General features: G+C 43.6%; 1 protein-coding gene across 1 annotated transcript in view; it reads right to left on the bottom strand.

Annotated features, from left to right (window-relative positions):
- Nucleotides 1-19,476, bottom strand: part of BAIAP2L1 (BAR/IMD domain containing adaptor protein 2 like 1) — a 1,517,181-nt gene that overhangs the window by 1,156,803 nt on the left and 340,902 nt on the right. Inside the window, exons 4-5 of the mRNA XM_069645654.1 lie at nt 16,364-16,425; nt 16,193-16,264 (exon numbers count right to left, since the gene is read on the bottom strand). Of these exons, the coding sequence (XP_069501755.1) occupies nt 16,193-16,264; nt 16,364-16,425 (134 nt within the window). The remainder of the gene's footprint in view (nt 1-16,192; nt 16,265-16,363; nt 16,426-19,476) is intronic.

Here is a 19,476-nt window from a genome sequence, read left to right on the forward strand (position 1 = left end):
TGAGTGACACAGTGGTCGCATGTTTGTTGGCAAATATTTTTATTTATACAAGTGAAAGAAAAAGAAAAGCCTTACTTACCCTATCACTATGATGGGTTGCCCTACCTCAACCAAAATACTAATGACTCTAAAGTAAAATGTCCACTGTCCTGTGTCCAAACCTATTTCCGTCCCTTACACTATAAACTAAAGAAAACTGGGTGTCTTTAATCCAGAAGGAGGCCCCTCTCATTCAGTTAATAGACTCCAAGGCTCAATCAGTTCTCAGGCCTCTGGAGAAAACCTCTTCCTCTGCCCGCACTTCAGTTCACATATGTTCTATTAGGTCTGGTTCACTAGCCTGCCACACTTGACTGTAGACTTTACTCCTTACAAAACTGAAAGTCGAAAATATCTCCAGGTCATCAATGTGGTAACAAGTCTGGTTCACTATCCTGCCAGACTCGATTACAAATTTCAGAATTCCAAAATATATTTCTCTCTTAGGCAAAGGGTCCCTGCCCCCCTTGTTCTGATCTCTAGTGCCTCTTCCCCTTCTCGACCTTGACCCCAGATCTCTCTGGACTGCTTCTGGGTCTTGCTGATTTGTTGTGTCACTTGTTTCTCTTTTTCCCTTAGTTCCAGATCTTTTTATACTTTCTCAGGGTCGCCCTGATTTACTCTGGGCTCCAGCTGGTGTGGGCCCCTGACCCTCGATGCTTCCCTGTCGGGCTTCGCCCGCTTCTATATGGGTTCCGGACCCTGATGTGCACCTGCAGGGCTTCCCCGCTTTAATATGGGTCCCAGACAATGATCATCTGTTTCTGTGGGACCCCTGTCCCCAATTCACCTGATATGCACTTGAACAGACCTGGTGTAGTCTCCTACCAGGTAGTGTTCAGCAGACTTTTTCAAAAAGTCTGTATCAAATTGTATAATTCTTCTATTATCCCCTTTTACTTCTTGGGATGCACATGTGTATGTCTTTAGTACATTTAGCTCCCTTCATGCCCCAATAGCTGTCCAAACCTTTCCCTACCTTTGGGAAGTCTTGGCACGGTCTCTGGTCTCTCCTGGCGGCAGAGTGGGGCTTTTGTGTTGCTGCGCTCCGCGTTTGGTCTTCGGCGGCTCCGCAGCATTAGACTCTCCCTCATGTCCTTGGCTGCATGTGTACTCGGTTTGCTTGCGCCGGTCGGTCGTCTCTTCTCTCTGCTACCAGCCATGTACCTGTTGCTTGGACCTCTTGGAGAGTCGCTTCCCTCCCTGACAGCTTCTCGGCTTCCAGCCTTTGGGGACCTCACCATGGAACCAGTGTCTTTTTCCTCGCTCCTACAGGGCTGGCTTGATGGTCTATAGAGTCCTTCTTGCCTTTTTATGATTGAGACTGCCTCTTGCAATCTTCGGTGTTGTTTCTGCAGTGGACTTTTGCCTCCTTGTTCTATCTTCCTCACATCAGTGGTGATTTGTATTTTACCTGGGTAAACCTCACTCATCCTCATCCCAGTATGTTTAATGAAACCTGCTACTCTACTGAAACACAGAGGAATGGGGGACCAGAGGAGACTGAGTGGGGACAACAATGGAGGGGGTGAGTACCATGCTCTCCCAAGGCTTTCATCTGGACTCTGAGAGCCGACGCCGACGGATGAGATATGAGACTTTGAGGTGGGATTGAACAAGAGGAATTTTTGGCATTAAAGACTTCAGTAAACAAGAAAAGTTTATGTTGTGTGTGATTTTGTAACATTAATTGCCCAGATTTGAAAAAGGCACATGACGTGCCAAAACACGTGTTATCAAAAGGGCTCTCCTACGGGAGTTGAGTGATGTGAATAAAATTATTAGACAAGTCTTTGATCATACCTGTGGCACAGTAATTGTGTAAAAGTCAATCTCTTTATGCACACAACAGAGGTGGGGAATTGGTCATCCAATCTCTTTCACACGCACGCAATAGAGGGTGAATGTGGTCACAGGGCACTAGAAGTTGATAGTTGAAAACCCCACAACAATCGCCCTTCTGTTTAGCCTGCACTACGGACCAACAAAATGCATTTTCACAGGCAGTGTGAGCACATACTGACACAAGGATACTCATTTTCAAAAAGCAGAGAATTTATTTTCACAACAAAAACAAAATTCCAGGATAATTCTCAGTTAACAAAAACAAAGTATTTTGTAAATGTCTCAGGCTCCTTCTGTACCCACTTCGTAATCCAGTAGTTTACCTTGTCTTTAGGTTGCAGGTTTACATAATTACCAAACCCTCTAAGTGACCGGGGTACAGGTCAGCAGAGGACAAGCCCTTCAAAAGTACCTTTCACAACTTGTAAGTACAGGTGAATCTTACTCAACAGGCTTTAACTCTTCGAAGGCCTGGTGAACAGGGTCACTGCTCTCATCGTGCCAACTACTTGTTCTAGGGTCTTGGTCTAAGCAACACTGCCTTTCTGATGTTCCCCGGCATAATCTCTATGGTGCCTCTGAGAATGCACCATCACATATCTCCTCCCTCATATAGAGTCTGCCCTGGATGCACCTTGTCCACTGGGATCTTCCTACTCTTAATCACTACCAGTGTAACCAGTTCTTTGCCCGATTCCTCAGATTGAATGGGCATTTTTCTCCCCCTCCAACATCCCCTCAGCCTTCCCAGCTGGAAGGGACACGAACTTCCTCCAATCTTCTTGCCTTTCTCTTAGATGACCATTCTCCAACATTCAACTCTCTCCTCCAGCTGGTAACTTTTTCCTCTGGCTCCTTGGTGTTCGCCTTGCAACTTTCTCCAGATGCTATTTACTCCCTAACAATAGGTTCCCCTCCAACCTCAATTTCACTTATCCACCTGTCCTGGCCGCACACCACTAACTTGCCCATCTCTAAAAATCCCTTAGCTCCAGGACCTTATCAAATGCCCCACACTGGCAGACTGAACTGGCTGCATTTTAGAGGGTGGTCTCCCCCATGGGGCCTATGGACATTGATTTCACCTGGACTATGTCTGCCAGGCTGTTATGTGGTTGGGTACTGTGATTTGGTCATTCAGGCTGAAAAGGGGCTGGCCTGAGCTCATATTGAGTCATGCAGCCATTTTGGATTTTAGAACTGGCTTAGATGTGTACAGTCACCTTCCCTCCCCCTGGAACCTCCGTTTGATGATCCCCTCTTAATGTGGCAGAATGTCTAGATGAACAGAGCCCCCATATTGTACATGTCTTAAGACCCTTTCCTGTAAAAAATCCAAACATTTTTTAAGAAGCAATATTACATTGAAATGTATCTGAAGCAAAAAGTCAGCCAGAAAAGCTCAAACTAAACTCAAAGCATCTTTTTAAATGGAGTAGGGCAATTTCCTGACTTCTCTCTATATCACATCTCTTTTGTAAATAGACATGTTATGCTTTTGTTCAATAATATCCCATATTTGATTGCTCCCAGATGATTATTTGAAACATTATTAGAAAGAAATCTTAAAGTTAGTTCCAGGACAAATGGGATGGTCAAGTTAATATAGCAACATGAAAGTGTTTGATGAGACAAATGTATTGTGGGATACTTTTTATGGGTGGAAATATTAATCTTATTATAATATATGGTGAAATTTTGAGATGTCATTATGTTGATTTTACGTGAGTTATCTCAAGAGATTTTTTAAGGCAGAGATGAGATTTTTAGATGCTAGTTTATTTTTTAGGTTATGTATACAAAGTCGTTTTTGGCTAGGAGTATAGTGTAAATAAATAAAATAATTCATTATGGAAGTTTGATTGAACATTCAATTATCTGAGCAGGTTGCCTGTGATACAGATCTTTGGAAAAATCCTGTGATCAAGATTGGGGCACATGCAATTACTTTTGATTCTTTGATTATTATTATTATTATTATATTATTATTATTAGGGTATTTATTGAGCGCAGACCCTAGATTGGGGTAGTAACGGAGTGCTTTACAATCATAGGGGGAAGAACAAGGTTTAGGGAGCAGAGAAAAACGGAAGTGGGGATCTAACAGGGGAGGGAGGGTTATTGTCAGCAAAGATCTACAAACAGCTAGGGGAGGAAACACTGGGGGTCAGATCACCCACTGTCCGGTATGGTGGGGAGTGATTTGCACTATGGGAGACAATTGGGGTACAGTAGAGCCTCGATCCTTCACATACAATCCCTTTTAAATCTTTGCCCAAGTGAAATGGATCAATACGTTCAACGTACAAATATAATCTCCAAAGTACAGTCACATCTTAATCTTTGTTGCACTAACATTTTAATGTTATCCATGTCATTCCTTTGGGAGAGCAGATAGCAATAAAACTTTAGCATATCCTCAGAAAGGTTACTCTTAAATGCCATGAGTCACTGCATAGTTCATGGATTGATGACTTGGGAGCAGATAAGTTTGACTAACTCAGTAGTCTGCAACCACTGGCTCTCCAGAGATTTTGGACAGCTCCCAGCAGCCCTAGCCACAATAGTCAATGGTAAAAGATCAAGGGAGTTGTAGTCAAAAACATCTAGAAAGCCAAGGGTTGCAGATCCCTGCTTTACCTGGAAGGATATCTGGAATTCAAATATTAAGTCAATTGGCGTCACATCCCTTTCAAAGACCAAAATGATTTATACTTAGACTGAGTTGGACGGACATGCCAAGATGTAGATCCCTAAAATGGCTGAGGCTAGAGACCCAAGATACACTTCACTGATGACTCAATGAGGCCTAAACATGTGTGGGGGTTGCCTGTGGTCTTGTGCAGAAGGGATGTGACCTAGCAGTTCGGGCTGCACTGACAGTTTTTGGATGGGACCGATCCCGGTTTGCATATGGTCTTTCCCCTTTCCATAATGGCTTGTCAGGCTGAAGAACGATGGTCTGGAGGGTTGCCAGGGGATTAAGAGTAATTCTAAATCATCCATCCATCAACTCTTGTTTTGTAAATTATTGATATTACATGATGCCTTATGGCCACCCTCAAAGGTTTTGAAAAGGAAGCCAATTTTGTAATCCTCTTGACAGCACTGCAGCTCAAGTAGTAGATTAAAACAGGCTATTTATTTGTACAGTTATTGCTGATTGCAGGACTAAAAAGTGTGGAAAGTTATTGCTAAGATTATTGTAACACAAGATGAGGTTTAATTTGACTGCATAATTCCTTATCTCTGATATCTCCATAGCCAGCTTGCTGCTTCGTAACATTTTTTTCACTAGAGGGCGTTGCGCGTCGATGACTGTCGAGTGGATGTCCCTCGGAGGCCTCCGTCTCGACGTTGACGTCATTAGGGGAATAGTCGCGCGAAGCGTCCGTTGCTCAGTTCTATTTTGAAGTGTTAGGCATTGTCCAGGATGAGATGGTTACTACCCTTGAGTGAGCGCAGACTGCAACTACAAGGAAAGTTTTACTGCGGGGAAGGATGGGAGGGTTGATATGATATGATATATGATATGGTATTTGTAATTTGTAACGCGCCTATACACAAGTGTTTCAAGGCGCGATAAGAAATAAGTGGGAGGAACATCCAGTCGAAAGAACGTTACAGTTGGTAAGTAACTTGTTCTTCGAATGGATTGTGTCCTCCCACATATTCCTCATCTCTAATAGACTCCCAAAGCAGTAATGTGCACAGGAGGAGGGAGTATAATTTGTGTTTTTAAATGTGCACCGAATGCAATACTGCTTTCCCGAATTTAGTCTCTTGGCTAGTGGAGGAATCCAAGCTATAGAATCGTGTAAAGGTGTGTGCAGACGACCATGTGGTAGCTGCACAAATGTCATTTACTGGAACTCCCCTCTGGAGAGCTGTCGAAGCTGCGATACCCCTTTTTGAATGAGCCTTCAGATGTTGTGGAGGGTCTTCACCTGCCAATTTATAGCATTCTAGAACTGTCAGAATAATCCATCTTGAAATGGTTTGCTTGGTGATGGCTAGGCCCAGTTTATGACCTGTGGAGGAGGTCAAAAAGAAGGCAGAGTTATTTTTTGGGTGATATAAAATTCTGAAACCACCTTTGGGAGGAAATTAGGCTTCACTTGTAAAACAACTTTATCTTTGTGAAAGATAGTGTGTGGAGGTTTACAGGACAGGGCTTGTCGCTCGCTCACCCTTCTGGCTGAGGTTATTGCCACCAAAAAGACAGTTTTGAGAGTAAGAAATCTCAATGGACACGAATGATGTGGTTCGAAGGCAGTACCCACTAGAAATGTTAAGACAAAATGTAGGTCCCACAAAGGAACTTGAAAAGGTGTTGGAGGCACTAGTCAACCCTTTCAAGAATGTAATTACTAAGTGCATTTTGAGGTAGGAGGGTTCCTCAGCCGTGCGCTTGAAGATGGATAGCGCTGCTAGCTATCCCTTAATTGTGCCGATTTGTAGTCCTAGATTTGCTAGGTGTAAAAGGAAAGATAACACCATCGGTGCGGTGTATTGCATGAAAAAGGGTCAACATTCTCATCTCCACACCAGTGGCAGAACTTGTTCCAACGGCAGCGGTACAGTGATTTGGTTGCTCGCCTTCAGGCTGAAAGCAACACCTCCATTATGTCATCCACGAGGTCCCAATCCTTATACCTCAGCCTTTTAGAAACCATGCGTGAAGGATGAGAGTGCTGATATCCGGATGGAGAACCTGACCCTCCTCTCACGAGAGTAGATCCTCTCTTTGCGCAAGATGAATCGGAGGACAGATGGGCATGTCTAGAAGGTCTGGGTACCATATACTCCTGGTCCAATCCGGGGCAATCCGGGGCAATTAGGATCATGGTTCTCCTGAACCTCCTTATTACATGAGGAATGACGGGGACTGGAGGAAATGTGTAGAGGAGTGGATATTCCCCGTCCACCACAAACGCATCCCCTAGAGCTCCTCTCATGGGAAATTCCCTGGAGCAGTAAAGTTCGCACTTTTTGTTGACGTACGTTGCGAATAGATTCACTTGAGGGGTTCCCCAAAGGGTGAAGAGCTCTTGAAGGACTTCCTGAGCTAGTTCCAACTTGTGGGAGACTGTGCTCTGCCTGCTCAGAGCATCGCTGCCGTGTTCTTCTCTCCGGCTAGGTGAACTGCCGACAGGGAGATTCCTTCTTGTATTGCCCAGAACCAGAGCTGCATTGCCTCGCTGCACAGTGGTAGTGAACCTACACCTCCTCTTTTGTTGAGATAGTACATGGCTACTGTGTTGTCCGTCATTATAAGGAAATGTTTTCCTTGTACATAGGGCAGAAAGGCTTTTAGCGCTAGTCTTATTGCCCTTAGCTCTAAAAGGTTGATATGTAGTTTGGACTCCGATGGAGACCAACGACCGCTGATGGTCAAGTCGTTGGTTTGGGCTCCTCACCCCGTGAGTGAGGCATCCGTCACTACTGTTATCTTCGGCCATGTTTGCCAAAAAAGTTCAAGATGTTTTCCCGACAGGCCCACCACTGAAGATCCAGTGAGACTGATTGGGATTTGTAGGGGATCTGACATCCTTCCTGAGAACTGTGACCACTGGGTTTTAAGAGCCCATTTAAGAAAACTCATTCTCAGGCAAGCCTGTGGCACAAGAAAAATGCAGGATGCCATCAGGCCGAGCAACCTCAGAAAGTCGAAGCCGGGAAGATATTGGGCATTTTGAAATTTCGTCACCATCTGCAGAATGTCTTTAGCCCTCACCTATGGTGGCGAGGCTTTCCCCAGGGATGTGTCCAGGAATGCTGCGATAAACTGGAGTTTTTGAGAGGTTATCAAATGGGACTTCTTGAAGTTGAGGGAGAAGCCCAGCTTGTGGAGGGAGTGGCAAACGTGGTCTAGATGATCCCAAGCTTGTTCCGGGGAACTCTCTCTGATCAACCAATCATCCAGGTAGGGGTAGACGTGAATCCCCCCTTTCCTGAAACTTGCTGCCACAACCACCATTAGCTTGGTGAAAACCCTCAGGCAGAGATTAGCCCAAATGGCAAAACCCAAAACCGATAGTGAGTCGCCAATCGCGAACCTCAGGTACTCTGTGCTTTTGATAGATTGGCACATGAAAGTAAGCATCCTGAAGGTCCAGAGATACCAACCAATCCGCAAGCTGGAGGGCTTGAAGGATCTGAGAAAGGGTTACCATCTTGAACTTGTCCTTCCTGAGTAATTTGTTCAATTCTTGTAAGTCCAGGATGGGTCTCATTCCTCCGTCCTTCTTCGGAATTAGAAAATAAGGGCAGTACCAACCCTTGTTCCTCTCTGCTACAGGTACCAGTTCTATGGCACCTTTCTCTAGTAGGTCTAGAATCTCATGCATAAGGAGCAGGTCTGTAAACTTGAAAGAGTTGCTCACCGGTGGATGACTGAGGTGTGCACAGAAAAGGCAGGTAGTAACCCTGGGCAATTGTCTCCAGGTCCCCGGGCATCTGAAGTAATAGCCTGAAATTCTGTCAGATGTTGAGTCAAGCTGCCTTCTACTGCTCTCTTGTGATATAAGACCTCCGAGAGGTTTTGAAGCAGCTGACGTAGAGGCTGAGGGTAAGGTAGCCCCTGCTGCTGTGGCTTTAATACCTTTACCCCGTCCACCACGGGTAAATCGTTGTCATGAGCACTGCTCCCGAGAAGCCAAGTCAAGCCCAGCATCCCCGGAAGCAGGCTCACGACCCTCGTCCCCGGCTCCAGCAAACCCCTATTGGGACCTTTGGACCATGTCCTGGCGCCTCTGGCGCCAGGCTCATAAGGAACCTCAGTCCCGGCGCCAGGGGCGCCGGGCTCATAATTCTTGCAAAGGTGCTTGGGTGGACCTACCTGTAGCAGACCATGCTGCATACTCACCTTTGCAAATGCTGGCAGGATGAAGTCCCCAGCCTTCTGCTGGGAGGAACTATTCCCTGAACTGGGACTACTTTCTTACCTGGGTGGGGCTGGTGCCACTCCTTAGCTCTGGAACACAGGAACTCTTTTACCTGGGCGAGGCTGAGGAAGAAGACACCGAATCACTCCAACACTATTTAAACCACACCCGATTGGGAAAAGGTGCTTCGCGTTATTCTGCATCTGCAGCAGGACGCTCACCGAGTCAGCTCCAGCATTCCAGTGACCTCTCCAGCTTCAGCTCAGCAACCTGTGGAAGAAAGACACGAGAACTATACTTACCATCCAGGAATCCGGACACCGGCAGAACCTGCAAGCAAAAGAAACATAAGGTTAGCAAGTTGCAACACGTTCGCAGCCGCACTCTTACCTGATCCATCTGTGCTTTCACGGATTCTTCGCGGCCTTCTCTTCAGCAGCCTAACGGCACCTGTAAAGACAAAGAACATTGTTAAGTAGGAATCGTGTGAAGGCGGCCGCATTTACTTTTCTTACCTGCTTTTGTGCGCGTATTACGATCTCTTCAACCGCAGCAGCCCAGCACCTGAAAACAAGAAAAGACATTATTTAAGTGCCATTAAAGACTGCAAGAAAGCCTAACACTTACGTGTTTCCAAATGCCCGCAAGGTCCCGACACCTGCAAATAAGAAAAGAACATTATTAGGGGTCACAGATCATTAAACTTACGTATTTCGCACGTGCAACGGCAACGGACGAACAACGCCCGCAACATCTCAAGACCTGAAAACAGAAAACAAGGGACATTATTGAGGTGTCACTGAAATTCCCATACCTACGTACAACCGCACGTGTCGCGCTCTCAGTGACCACGCCCTCAGCATCCAGGCACCTGAAAAAGACAATGCAAAGACTTCATTAAAGGTGCCCATCTCTTCAAGACTATAAACTCTTTATACCTACTGGCATCCGCTCGTGCAGTAACGGCGGCATCACCTTTTGGCATCTCAGCACCTGTGCCACTTCTAAGGCCACAAAAGACTTTGAGGACCTCCAGTGACGTAACTGGAACCCACGCACCCCTGCATAAGTCTCAGGATGGAGAGCCCAGCATTTATACGCCTAAGGTGAGAGCTCACCAGGACATTGGACTTTTGGAGAGTTGGCGATTAGTGAGGAGGAAGTCCAGCCAAACGGTCATTAACCCTTTTTTGTTCCGCCTGCAGAAACCTTACCCTGCAAGCCAGATGGTCAATAAGAGGAAGCCCAGTCCAGAGAGTCATCCGAGCTCTACGCTTCTCAATTGAAGAGACTAACAGTTCAGCCGGGACCAGCGCCTCCGTGGGAATCAGGTGAGCGTTACAATCGTCTTTGGCCTCTGAGCTGGCTGTCCTCTGCCTTTTCTGAATGCGGAATAATAGCAAAAGGACCGGCCCCTCCAGGGCAGACCTGTGGGGCGGTTTGGGGTTTGTTTTATCGCAGCTCCAAGGGATCTGGCCGCGGCCTTGGAAGTTTGCACCTTCTCCAAACTTTCATTAGATTTTTTACCAAACAGATGGGTGCTGTCAAAGGGCATATTCAGAAGTCTGGACTGTAAGTCAGGCGCAAAGCCAGACTTTCGCAACGATGCAAATCTGAGGATTGTGGTACTAGCCGCCATGGCTCGGCTGAGGCGGTCAACAGAGTTGAGACTGCTTTGGAGGGACTCGCACATAGCGTCCTTCCCATCCTTGATAATGTTCAAGAAACTATCCGTTTCCTCCCCTTCACAGAGACGGTCAGCTGCCATTGAAGCACGCTCCCAAAGGGTGTGGCTAAATCTTACCAGCGTGCATGTGACATTAGCAGACTTTAGGGCCATGCTTCATGCCGAGAAAACTTTCTTGGCCATGGCATCAAACCTTTTATCATCACGATCCTGTGGGAGTGTAGAGTATGCAGTTTGTTTACCTGATGAAGTTGCAGCTTGAACAACTAAGCAGTCTGGGGTCGGTTGTTTTGACAAGCATAGGGGATCTGCACTTGATGCCCTATATTTTGCCGTCAGTTTCTTACTGACTGCAGGGATCGCCTCTGGCGTTTCCCAGTTTGTAGACACCTTCTTTTGTAAGGCTTTATGAAAGGGTACGATAGGATCTTCTTGTGGTCCCTGATCAAGTATGTCTGTGAGGTCATCCTGTTCACATGTAGGTGTGGGCCTAGACCACCCCATGTATTCCATCACCCTGTTCATTAATGACCTGTAATTACTTTCTGCATGGTCCCCTGGTTCAGGTTTACTAAAATCTACCTCTGGCGAGGTATCTATTCCGCTTGCTTCCTGCAAAGATTCTTGCAGGTCTTTCAATCAGACCTCTTCTGGGATCAGTTCTTCTGGTATGGGAGGTCTCATATGCTCTAGACCGAAAGGGTCTTTCTGCATCGGAATCCTATTAAGCCTACCTCTCTCCAACTTCCCTCTGCGCTCCTTCAAGGCTTTTACCGTCATTGATGAGCACTCCTCGCACTCCGTACATGGATGCTCTGCCCCAAGACACCATAGATAGACGCTGTGAGGATCTGCCAAGGACATCTTTGCTCCACAATCTCTGCATTTTTTGAAGCCAGATCGGGGTGTAGATGGAGCCGATGAAGAGGCCATCTCGATCGAAGTATTGAAGATTTTCTCACAAAAACTCGAAGAATTTCAATTTCCTGACAGAAACGAGCGTTACGTTCCTGAAGCTTGCAAAGCACGGAAAAACGGAACAGAGCAACGGACGCTGCGCGTGACTATTTATACCCGTGATGACGTCAACGTCGAGACGGAGGCCTCCGAGGGTCATCGACAGTCATCGACACGCAGCGCACTCTAGTGAAAAATAAATTCCGAAGCAGCAAGCAGGATATGGAAATTTCAGAGAAGGGATACGTGGGAGGACACAATCAATTCAAAAGACTGATTTATTACTCAGTGAGTAGACTGTTGGACAACTGAATCACTTTGGTTTTAGGACACTAATGGAAAGCTTTTTGTTTTTTCAAGCAAAAACCTACAGAGGGCACCATATACATTTGCACTTTACTACAACTCTTTCACTATGAAGCGCAAAAAAGTATTAACCTTGGAAAGAAAACACTTTTTTTGCACTTTGCAGTGCAAATGGTGTAAATGCTTCCTGTAATTAACACCTGCGGGAGGCATTTACACTGGATTTCCCCAGAATCCATTGCTTTTCCACAATCATAAAAATATATGAGTGTGTGGTGCAGCTGGATACTTAAATGTATGTCGGTGCCCCAGATCCTATTAACAAAATCTACAAAATGCATCCGAGGTGAAAAATGGTGTGTGAAAGCAGGTGTAATACCTTTAAGCCTGGCTGAACACCGTTTCCATGTCTGTGGCACTGGAAAATTAGGCTGTGTGTTTAATCCCATTCACCTTTTTAACAATATTACTGTATGGTAGTGTCATGATTTACATCATACCCTTCATGCCAGAGCCTAACCTCCATTCCAAAATTCCCGCCTGGGTTTGTGGCAGGTTTTGTGGTAGAGAATAGTGCTGTATCCGAAGCAAGGCTCGGGAGAAAGTGCAAAAGAAACTACTACCCCGAACAGCTGCCGGGCGTACCATTGGACAGCAATATGGTCATGGGTCCACCTTCTGGGTGTATCCATGTACGAATGATTATTACCTTTGTGTATATGATCAAAATTAGACGTTATCAATATCTTCCCTAAAGCATTTTATCACAAAACCAACACGTTTTTGTAATTGTAATAGGTCTTTTATACTCAAATAGTAATAATGCTCTCTATTTTTACCATTTATGTACCTTATTATCTAGTAGAGATAACATATAGACATTAAAAATAGATCAAACAATATACAGTTCTTAATATTAGCAGTAATGTAGTGGAGTCTATACCCAGCATTCTACTCCAATATTTACCGCTGACATTTTAAAGAACGACCTACTACCAACGTGTATGTAGCCATTGTGGTCAGTAAACCTTAAACTCTTACTGAGGATTGTGTTGCTGTGGATTGGCAAGACAGGGAACAGGTAAAGTTATACAGACCATCCTCTGGATAAGCCATTTGATGGAAAGAGTTAAAAACAGTAAGAACATTGTTCTTAGTTAACTTCCTGCAGAAGCCAATGTAAAAGTGATCTATAGCCATGGATCAAAAAGAGATATTGAAAAAATTGCTTTTTTCTGCCTCCAAAATATTGAAACGCTCAAAAGATTATAGTTTGGAAAATGTGGCAAAGGGCCCATTTTTTGCCCCATCAGAAGTTTACTGTCACAGGGTAAAGGCTTCTGAAAGTTTGCTGCTTGATTTCAAGGCAGTGCAGCTTTGTAATTTACCGCTACCTCTAAATTATTTAAACAAGTATTACAAATACAGAATTTTGGCCTAGTCATAAAAGCTTATGCTACCTTCCTTAGCCAGACAGGTCAGGATATTGTGGGGCAGCAGTGTCCTCCAGGCCCTGTTCCTTCGTAGTCCACACAGTCATAGCCTCTGGTGAAATTTCAGGGAATCCTTCCCAACCTCTGAAACAGCTGCATGATAAAGGCCAAGTCCCACCCATGTTTCCCTGCTAGCCAATCCAATTCTAACAGATAATGTCATTCATGTAATCAGAGATAATAGAACTGACCATTTTGCTTGTTTTACATTTGAAATGAAGTCAATCTAGTTGTATTGGCTTCTTACATATGAACTGGCATGTTTGGACAAGATGGGACTTTTGCAAAATGATACGTTAGTGCTTTATCCATAACATTTTCAGCTATTAGCTTGTCCTAATCTAATTAGGCGTACATCCTTGGCTAGTGTTTTATTTCTATTAGCTTGTAACTGGGTCTTTGTTTACATAATCATATATGTTTGCAACTCATGGTGCGTATGGTCTGCAGCTTGCAATAAAATCTTTGCAAAATAATGTTTTTGTTTAACAAAATAGCTCTGCTTGTTTGGAATTTTGCGCTCTTTGCTGCTACGATTTCATAATAATGCAAGCCCATTTCCACCCACCAATTGCAAAGATCATTAGCTTTGCAAAACAATTTGAAGCGGGGCAAGGTTAGAAGACGAGCAGCAACATCTCTTATCTTGTGCTTTCTGCATATAACGAATAAATGCGTTTTTTTAATCCAATCCAAACATTTTTGATTTCTAGTGAACACATTAACTCCATGATGTATTCTGAACTGTTCAATAATGCTCTGTATATTTTCTATTGTGCTTAATAGGAGAAAGATGTAAAGTGAGTAAACTGTAATAATGCCAAATTTAATTAAATATATCTGTCAAAGGGAACTGGAAGGTTTCATTTACGGCTGCAGGCCTATGTGGCCTGGCTTGGAGTTTAGAGCGGTTCAAATTCTAGGCACATAATGCAGTTTGACAGCGGGAGACACCATCATGAGTAATTCCTGAGGGTGTGCATGGTTTGTACATTTTCAACACCACTTGCCATGGCACATTCGGAATTGTATCGGGTGCTATATTAGTCAATATAGATTTTTTTGTCGGCGTGATTTCTATGTTTAGTTTGCTTAAGTGTGACACATGTCTTATTAGGTACTCTGTATTGGAAACTGTACAAATCACTTACATTTACATTTGTATATACTATATAGAGAGGGATAGAGATTGCGCAATCAAGTTACTGCTTGCAGCTACAACCTCATACTGCCTCACACCACTAAATAAATAAATAAATCACAAAAAAAATAAATCACAGGTTTCAGGAAGCAGGTTTTGATTAAGATTTTCCATATTTTCAGACCGATTTAGAATGTGGTTTATAGTTTCACCTAACTACTTTACTAAACACAAAAAACTGGTTCTACTGATGAAGGAACATAAGGTGATGTAATCTACTGGGAAAATTGGTGACAGTAAAACATGTCACTTGGGCAAACACTCTGGGGCTTCTCGACTCGATCAACATTTGTGATGCTGGGCAAATTCTTTTAGCCATGTGTGCCTAATCGTCCCCTAACTTCTCAAATGTAGATCATCTAGGAGGTGAGTCTGTCTAGTTTGTTCTATAAAAAAGCTGAAACATTTATCAGGGTCTGCCTGTTATAAGATGACAGTACTTGGAAGACTAAGGCTGCACTTGGCATATGATCACAGCACTTGGATTTATAGGGCTTAAGCTTGATTATGATGACTATACAATGTGATTAAGGCTTAAATTGGCATAATATGGCATTACTTGGGTATATGAGGCTACACTTCACAGAATATAGAAGAGCCTGGCAAGCACAACATTTAGCATATCATGACTACCTGGCATGCAGGGCTTTAATAGATGTAAGGTGGTAGTAAATGGCCATGTGAGGCTGTACAGGCATTAGAAAACAGTGCGCATGGTGCACAATATTTTTGCTAGGTGTGCCTCAGCAGATCACGAATGCACCCATTACATATCGAGGCAGCGTTATAGTGGCTGGAAAAAATGAATACATAAAATATCGCTTTTTGTGCACCTAACTACTATTATTTTATTTAACTAACACTTGTAATTTTTCTGAACTTAGGCTGTCACCAGTGCCCAGGCTCATATGACTTTACTTTTGTTAATGTTAAGAGGGCTTAAGGATCCCATGAGGTCATTGGTAAAATAATGTCACTTCAGATACCCCGGGCAATTTGCTGAATTGACATCCCTGGTTTTGGGCAATATTAATGAAAAGAGGGCTAGATGAAATTAAAATGGCAAAGGCTTAGCCTACTGGGACAAGCTTCTTCTCATATTTAGGAACACATCTTTTTTTATTTGCACTCAAGTCAAACTCCCCCTGAAAATTAAATATGAATTTTTCCATTACATTGCTGTGGCCTTTACTGCTAATTAATGTAAATCATTATGTAAAATATGTATTCTCATAAATAACTAACATGCATGCTTTTGGTGGTTCATTACGAGCATGTGTGTTTCTATTATTGATTTATGTACTCCTGGAATTGATTTTACAACATTGCATGCTGTCTTTGATTAATGTATCCTTTTTAAAGTGTTAATACAAACTTTTAAAAAACACATATCTCTATGCCCATGGAATTTAATGGCAGGTAGGGGGCTGAGGGGTGGCAAGATGGGTACAACAACAAAAGCAGATAATATGCATTATTTGTTTACAATCAAGAGCTTGTAATGCCCACAAAGATCTCAGAAAAAGAAGCTACAGATGCAATTTGGCCACAAATTGCCCAGGTTACAAAAGCTCAATCCCATTCCCATGCAAGGGCTGATGGAGGTGAGAATCGACATGGTAGACCTTTGCGACCATAGGGAAGGCCACATTACTACAAAATTGAAGTTCAATGAAAAAAAGGACATAGACGAGCAAGGCGCGAGACACAGGCATGGTGACATGAATTGAGACCAACATTAATTGTTTTTAAATGGAAAATAAAACAATTTACTCACATTCATATATTTAACATCTTGATCAGTTTTCTTTTCCAGCTCGGTTATGATCTCTTTGTGGAATTTTCTGAACTTGAAAGAAAACAGTGTACAGTTAAACAGAAAGACACACAACAGTAAGACAACATTTGTCACAGGCTAACTACGCTGGTGAATATTTAGAATACTTACACTAGCTTCTAGATTGTCATTCAACTTCTTGTGTGCATCTGAAATATCTATGAGAACACTGCCTACAATAAAATAAAATACAATTATACACATTAATACACACATTAATAATCAGTGTCAGCCAATAGTTTTGGGATTGTACATTGTATTTGACAAGAACATGCAAGCTGAACGTATCGGACATCACATGACTTCTATCTGACCCGTTAGCCACTGCTTGCCAATTAAAACTAACATTTAACATTGGCAACTGAAGTATGTAGCCTGCAAAATACACAGCCTCTGATTGAGGTTCATAAAAAGCTTTTGATCTCTAGACTATCCGGCATGTCATCAATGGTAAAACACATCTCCCAGCCCCAATTAAGCAGGGCAGTGAACGCTGTATAACAGAACAACCATACAAATCAATTTACTGCAGAAACAACAAGATGTCTAACAGCCTGAAATAGAATACAGGCATACATCATGTACAAGACCATATGCAGGGGACCATGTACTGCTTAAGAACAATCAATCGAAGCAAGATGAGAATAATGTGCTGTATGAGGGCTCAGCCCCATTTTACAAGCTATGCCAATGTAGAGAGGGCATCAGCATTTATGTAAACCTGCTAGTTATAAAAGGTGAATGGAAGATCTGATGGTTCAAAGGACATAGAACCATTTCGGGCTGTGGAATATTTCAGAAGCATTCACGTCTCACCATGTACCTGCAAGCAGCTGCTCTAAACTCAGTCCTTGATAGCACGGTTCTTACTTTACAGAGCTTGGGATCCTTTCAATCTCAAGCCCTCCAAACAAGAAAGGCACGATTTGTGGAAAGTTGAAGTGCCATTACACAGATCTATATGCAGGCGTAAGTGGTGATTGTTTTAACGCAAGAATTACTTTCTCACAGATTACATTATATTGTATGCGTTCAGTGCCCAGGCCCCTTAAAACTCACTGTGACGCCTTTAGTTCTTTCTTCGCCCCCTCTTGTGCCATTTATACCCTGACTAGCACAATACTGCCCAGTTAGAGGGAGGGAAAGAGAGCAAGTACGAGACCGATAAAGACAAAAAGGGACATATGGCAGGGTAAAGAAAAGCCACATGAATTGACACAGAAGAGGTTGAAGGGGGAGTAAAGAGTTAGACTGAGTACAACTGAGACAAGGCTATGAAGAGGATTGCAGGGAGGGCAACGATCGGTTCAGGGAGGACAAAGAGGGGAGGCACGAGGGGAAAAGAGGGGGGCCAGGAGGGAAAAGAAGGGGGTGGGGGTAGAAGAACAAGTTTCTTACCCCTGTTAACGTTCTTTCAACTGGATGTTCTTCCCATATAGTCCTCACCTAGTGATCTCTCCTTTCAGAGTTGGCTGCTTCTGAATTATTTTTTTTGCAATAGAGGGTGCCGGGTGTCACCGACTCGGTGTCCCTCAAGCGCCTCCTTTCCCCTCGAGGATGACTCCCATCAATAGTATAAATAGCACCCACTGCGCCCGTTACCTCGTTGCAGTTTTTTCGCGTTCCTCCCACAGGATAATCAGCATTAGTGACGTCAAAAGAGAGACAAGACGCTCAGGGAACGAAAGGGGTATAGAACAGAAAGTTTACTGCAGGGTAGGATGGGAGGGGCGATGAGGAATACATGAGAGGAACATCCAGCTGAAGAACAAGTTACTTACCAACTGTAACGTTGTTTCGATTGGATGTTCCTCCCACGTATTCCTCATCTTAGACATATCCTTACCTTCTGCTTTGCAGCTTCAGAAATTCTTTCTCCCTCCACTAGAGGGTGCTCCACTCGAGGCTGCGGCGTCAATGTCCCTCAGCAGCATCCATCGAGGGCCGACGTCATTCATTGTACAAATACCTTGAGAGCGCCTGTTGGACTCAGTTCTGTTTTTTCGTATATTATACCCAATGGACTGTAGTTAAAGGCATGCCTCTTTTGTAAATCACGTAAACTGTACTGTGGGGTCAGCTGGGAGGGTCGATAAGTAATACGTGGGAGGAACATCCAATCGAGTTGGTAAGTAACTTGTTCTTCGAATGGATAGTGTCCTCCCACGTATTCCTCATCTTAGATAGACTCCCAAAGCAGTTTTGTATTGGAGGTGGGACATGTACAGAATGAAGTACAGATTTAGCGAACAGACCTCCTTCAGAAGAAGTCGAATCTAGAGCATAATGTTTTATAAAAGTATGCATGGATGACCATGTGGCTGCTGCACAAATATCTTGCACAGGGACCCCCCTTTGAAGTGCTGTCGAAGTTGCTATGCCCCTGGTTGAATGAGCCCTCAGCCCATCTGGAGGTTCTTTCCCAGCCAATCTATGACATTCAGTTATAGCCAAAATTATCCATCTAGATAATGTTTGCTTAGTTACAGCTAGTCCTAATTTGCGGCCAGTGCATCCCACAAAAAGTTGATCGCACTGATGTAGTTTTGCCAATCTTGAAATATAGAAGCTAAGAGCTCTTCTAGGATCTAATCTACGTAGCCGTACCTCTTCCTTGCTTGCGTGAGGAGGAGGGTAGAAAGTAGGCAGTGTTATTTTTTGTGACAGATGAAAATCTGAAACAATTTTTGGCAAGAAAGAGGGTTTTACTCTAAGGACTACTTTATCTTTATAAAAAATGGTATGAGGAGGACCGCTAGAAAGCTCCTGCAACTCACCCTGCGGGCTGATGTCATTGCCACAAGAAGTATTGTTTTTAAAGTAAGGAGCCTTAATGGACAAGAATGCAAAGGCTCAAATGGAATGCATGTGAGGAACTTTAGTACCAAGTTTAAATCCCACACAGGAACTTGAAAAGGTATTGGAGGAAACACATTATTTAGACCTTTTAAGAATTAGTTATTAAAAAAGGTATCTTAAAGTAAGATTCTTCCTCTGAGGAGCACTTAAAAAGGATAGCGCTGCTAAACATCCTTTTATCGTACTAACCAGGAGCCCCAGATTAACCAAGTGTAACAGGAAAGACAATATTGTCGGAATATTACATTCAAATGGGTCCACATTCTTTTCTGTGCACCAGTTACTGAACTTGTTCCAACAACACCGATAGAGATTTGGTTGCTGGCAGAAAGCAAAATCTCCAATTCTTGTATTTCAACCTCTCA

The sequence above is a fragment of the Ambystoma mexicanum genome, chromosome 2p, assembly GCF_040938575.1.
Source record: "Ambystoma mexicanum isolate Mex_15411 chromosome 2p, UKY_AmexF1_1, whole genome shotgun sequence".
Lineage (NCBI taxonomy): Eukaryota > Metazoa > Chordata > Amphibia > Caudata > Ambystomatidae > Ambystoma > Ambystoma mexicanum.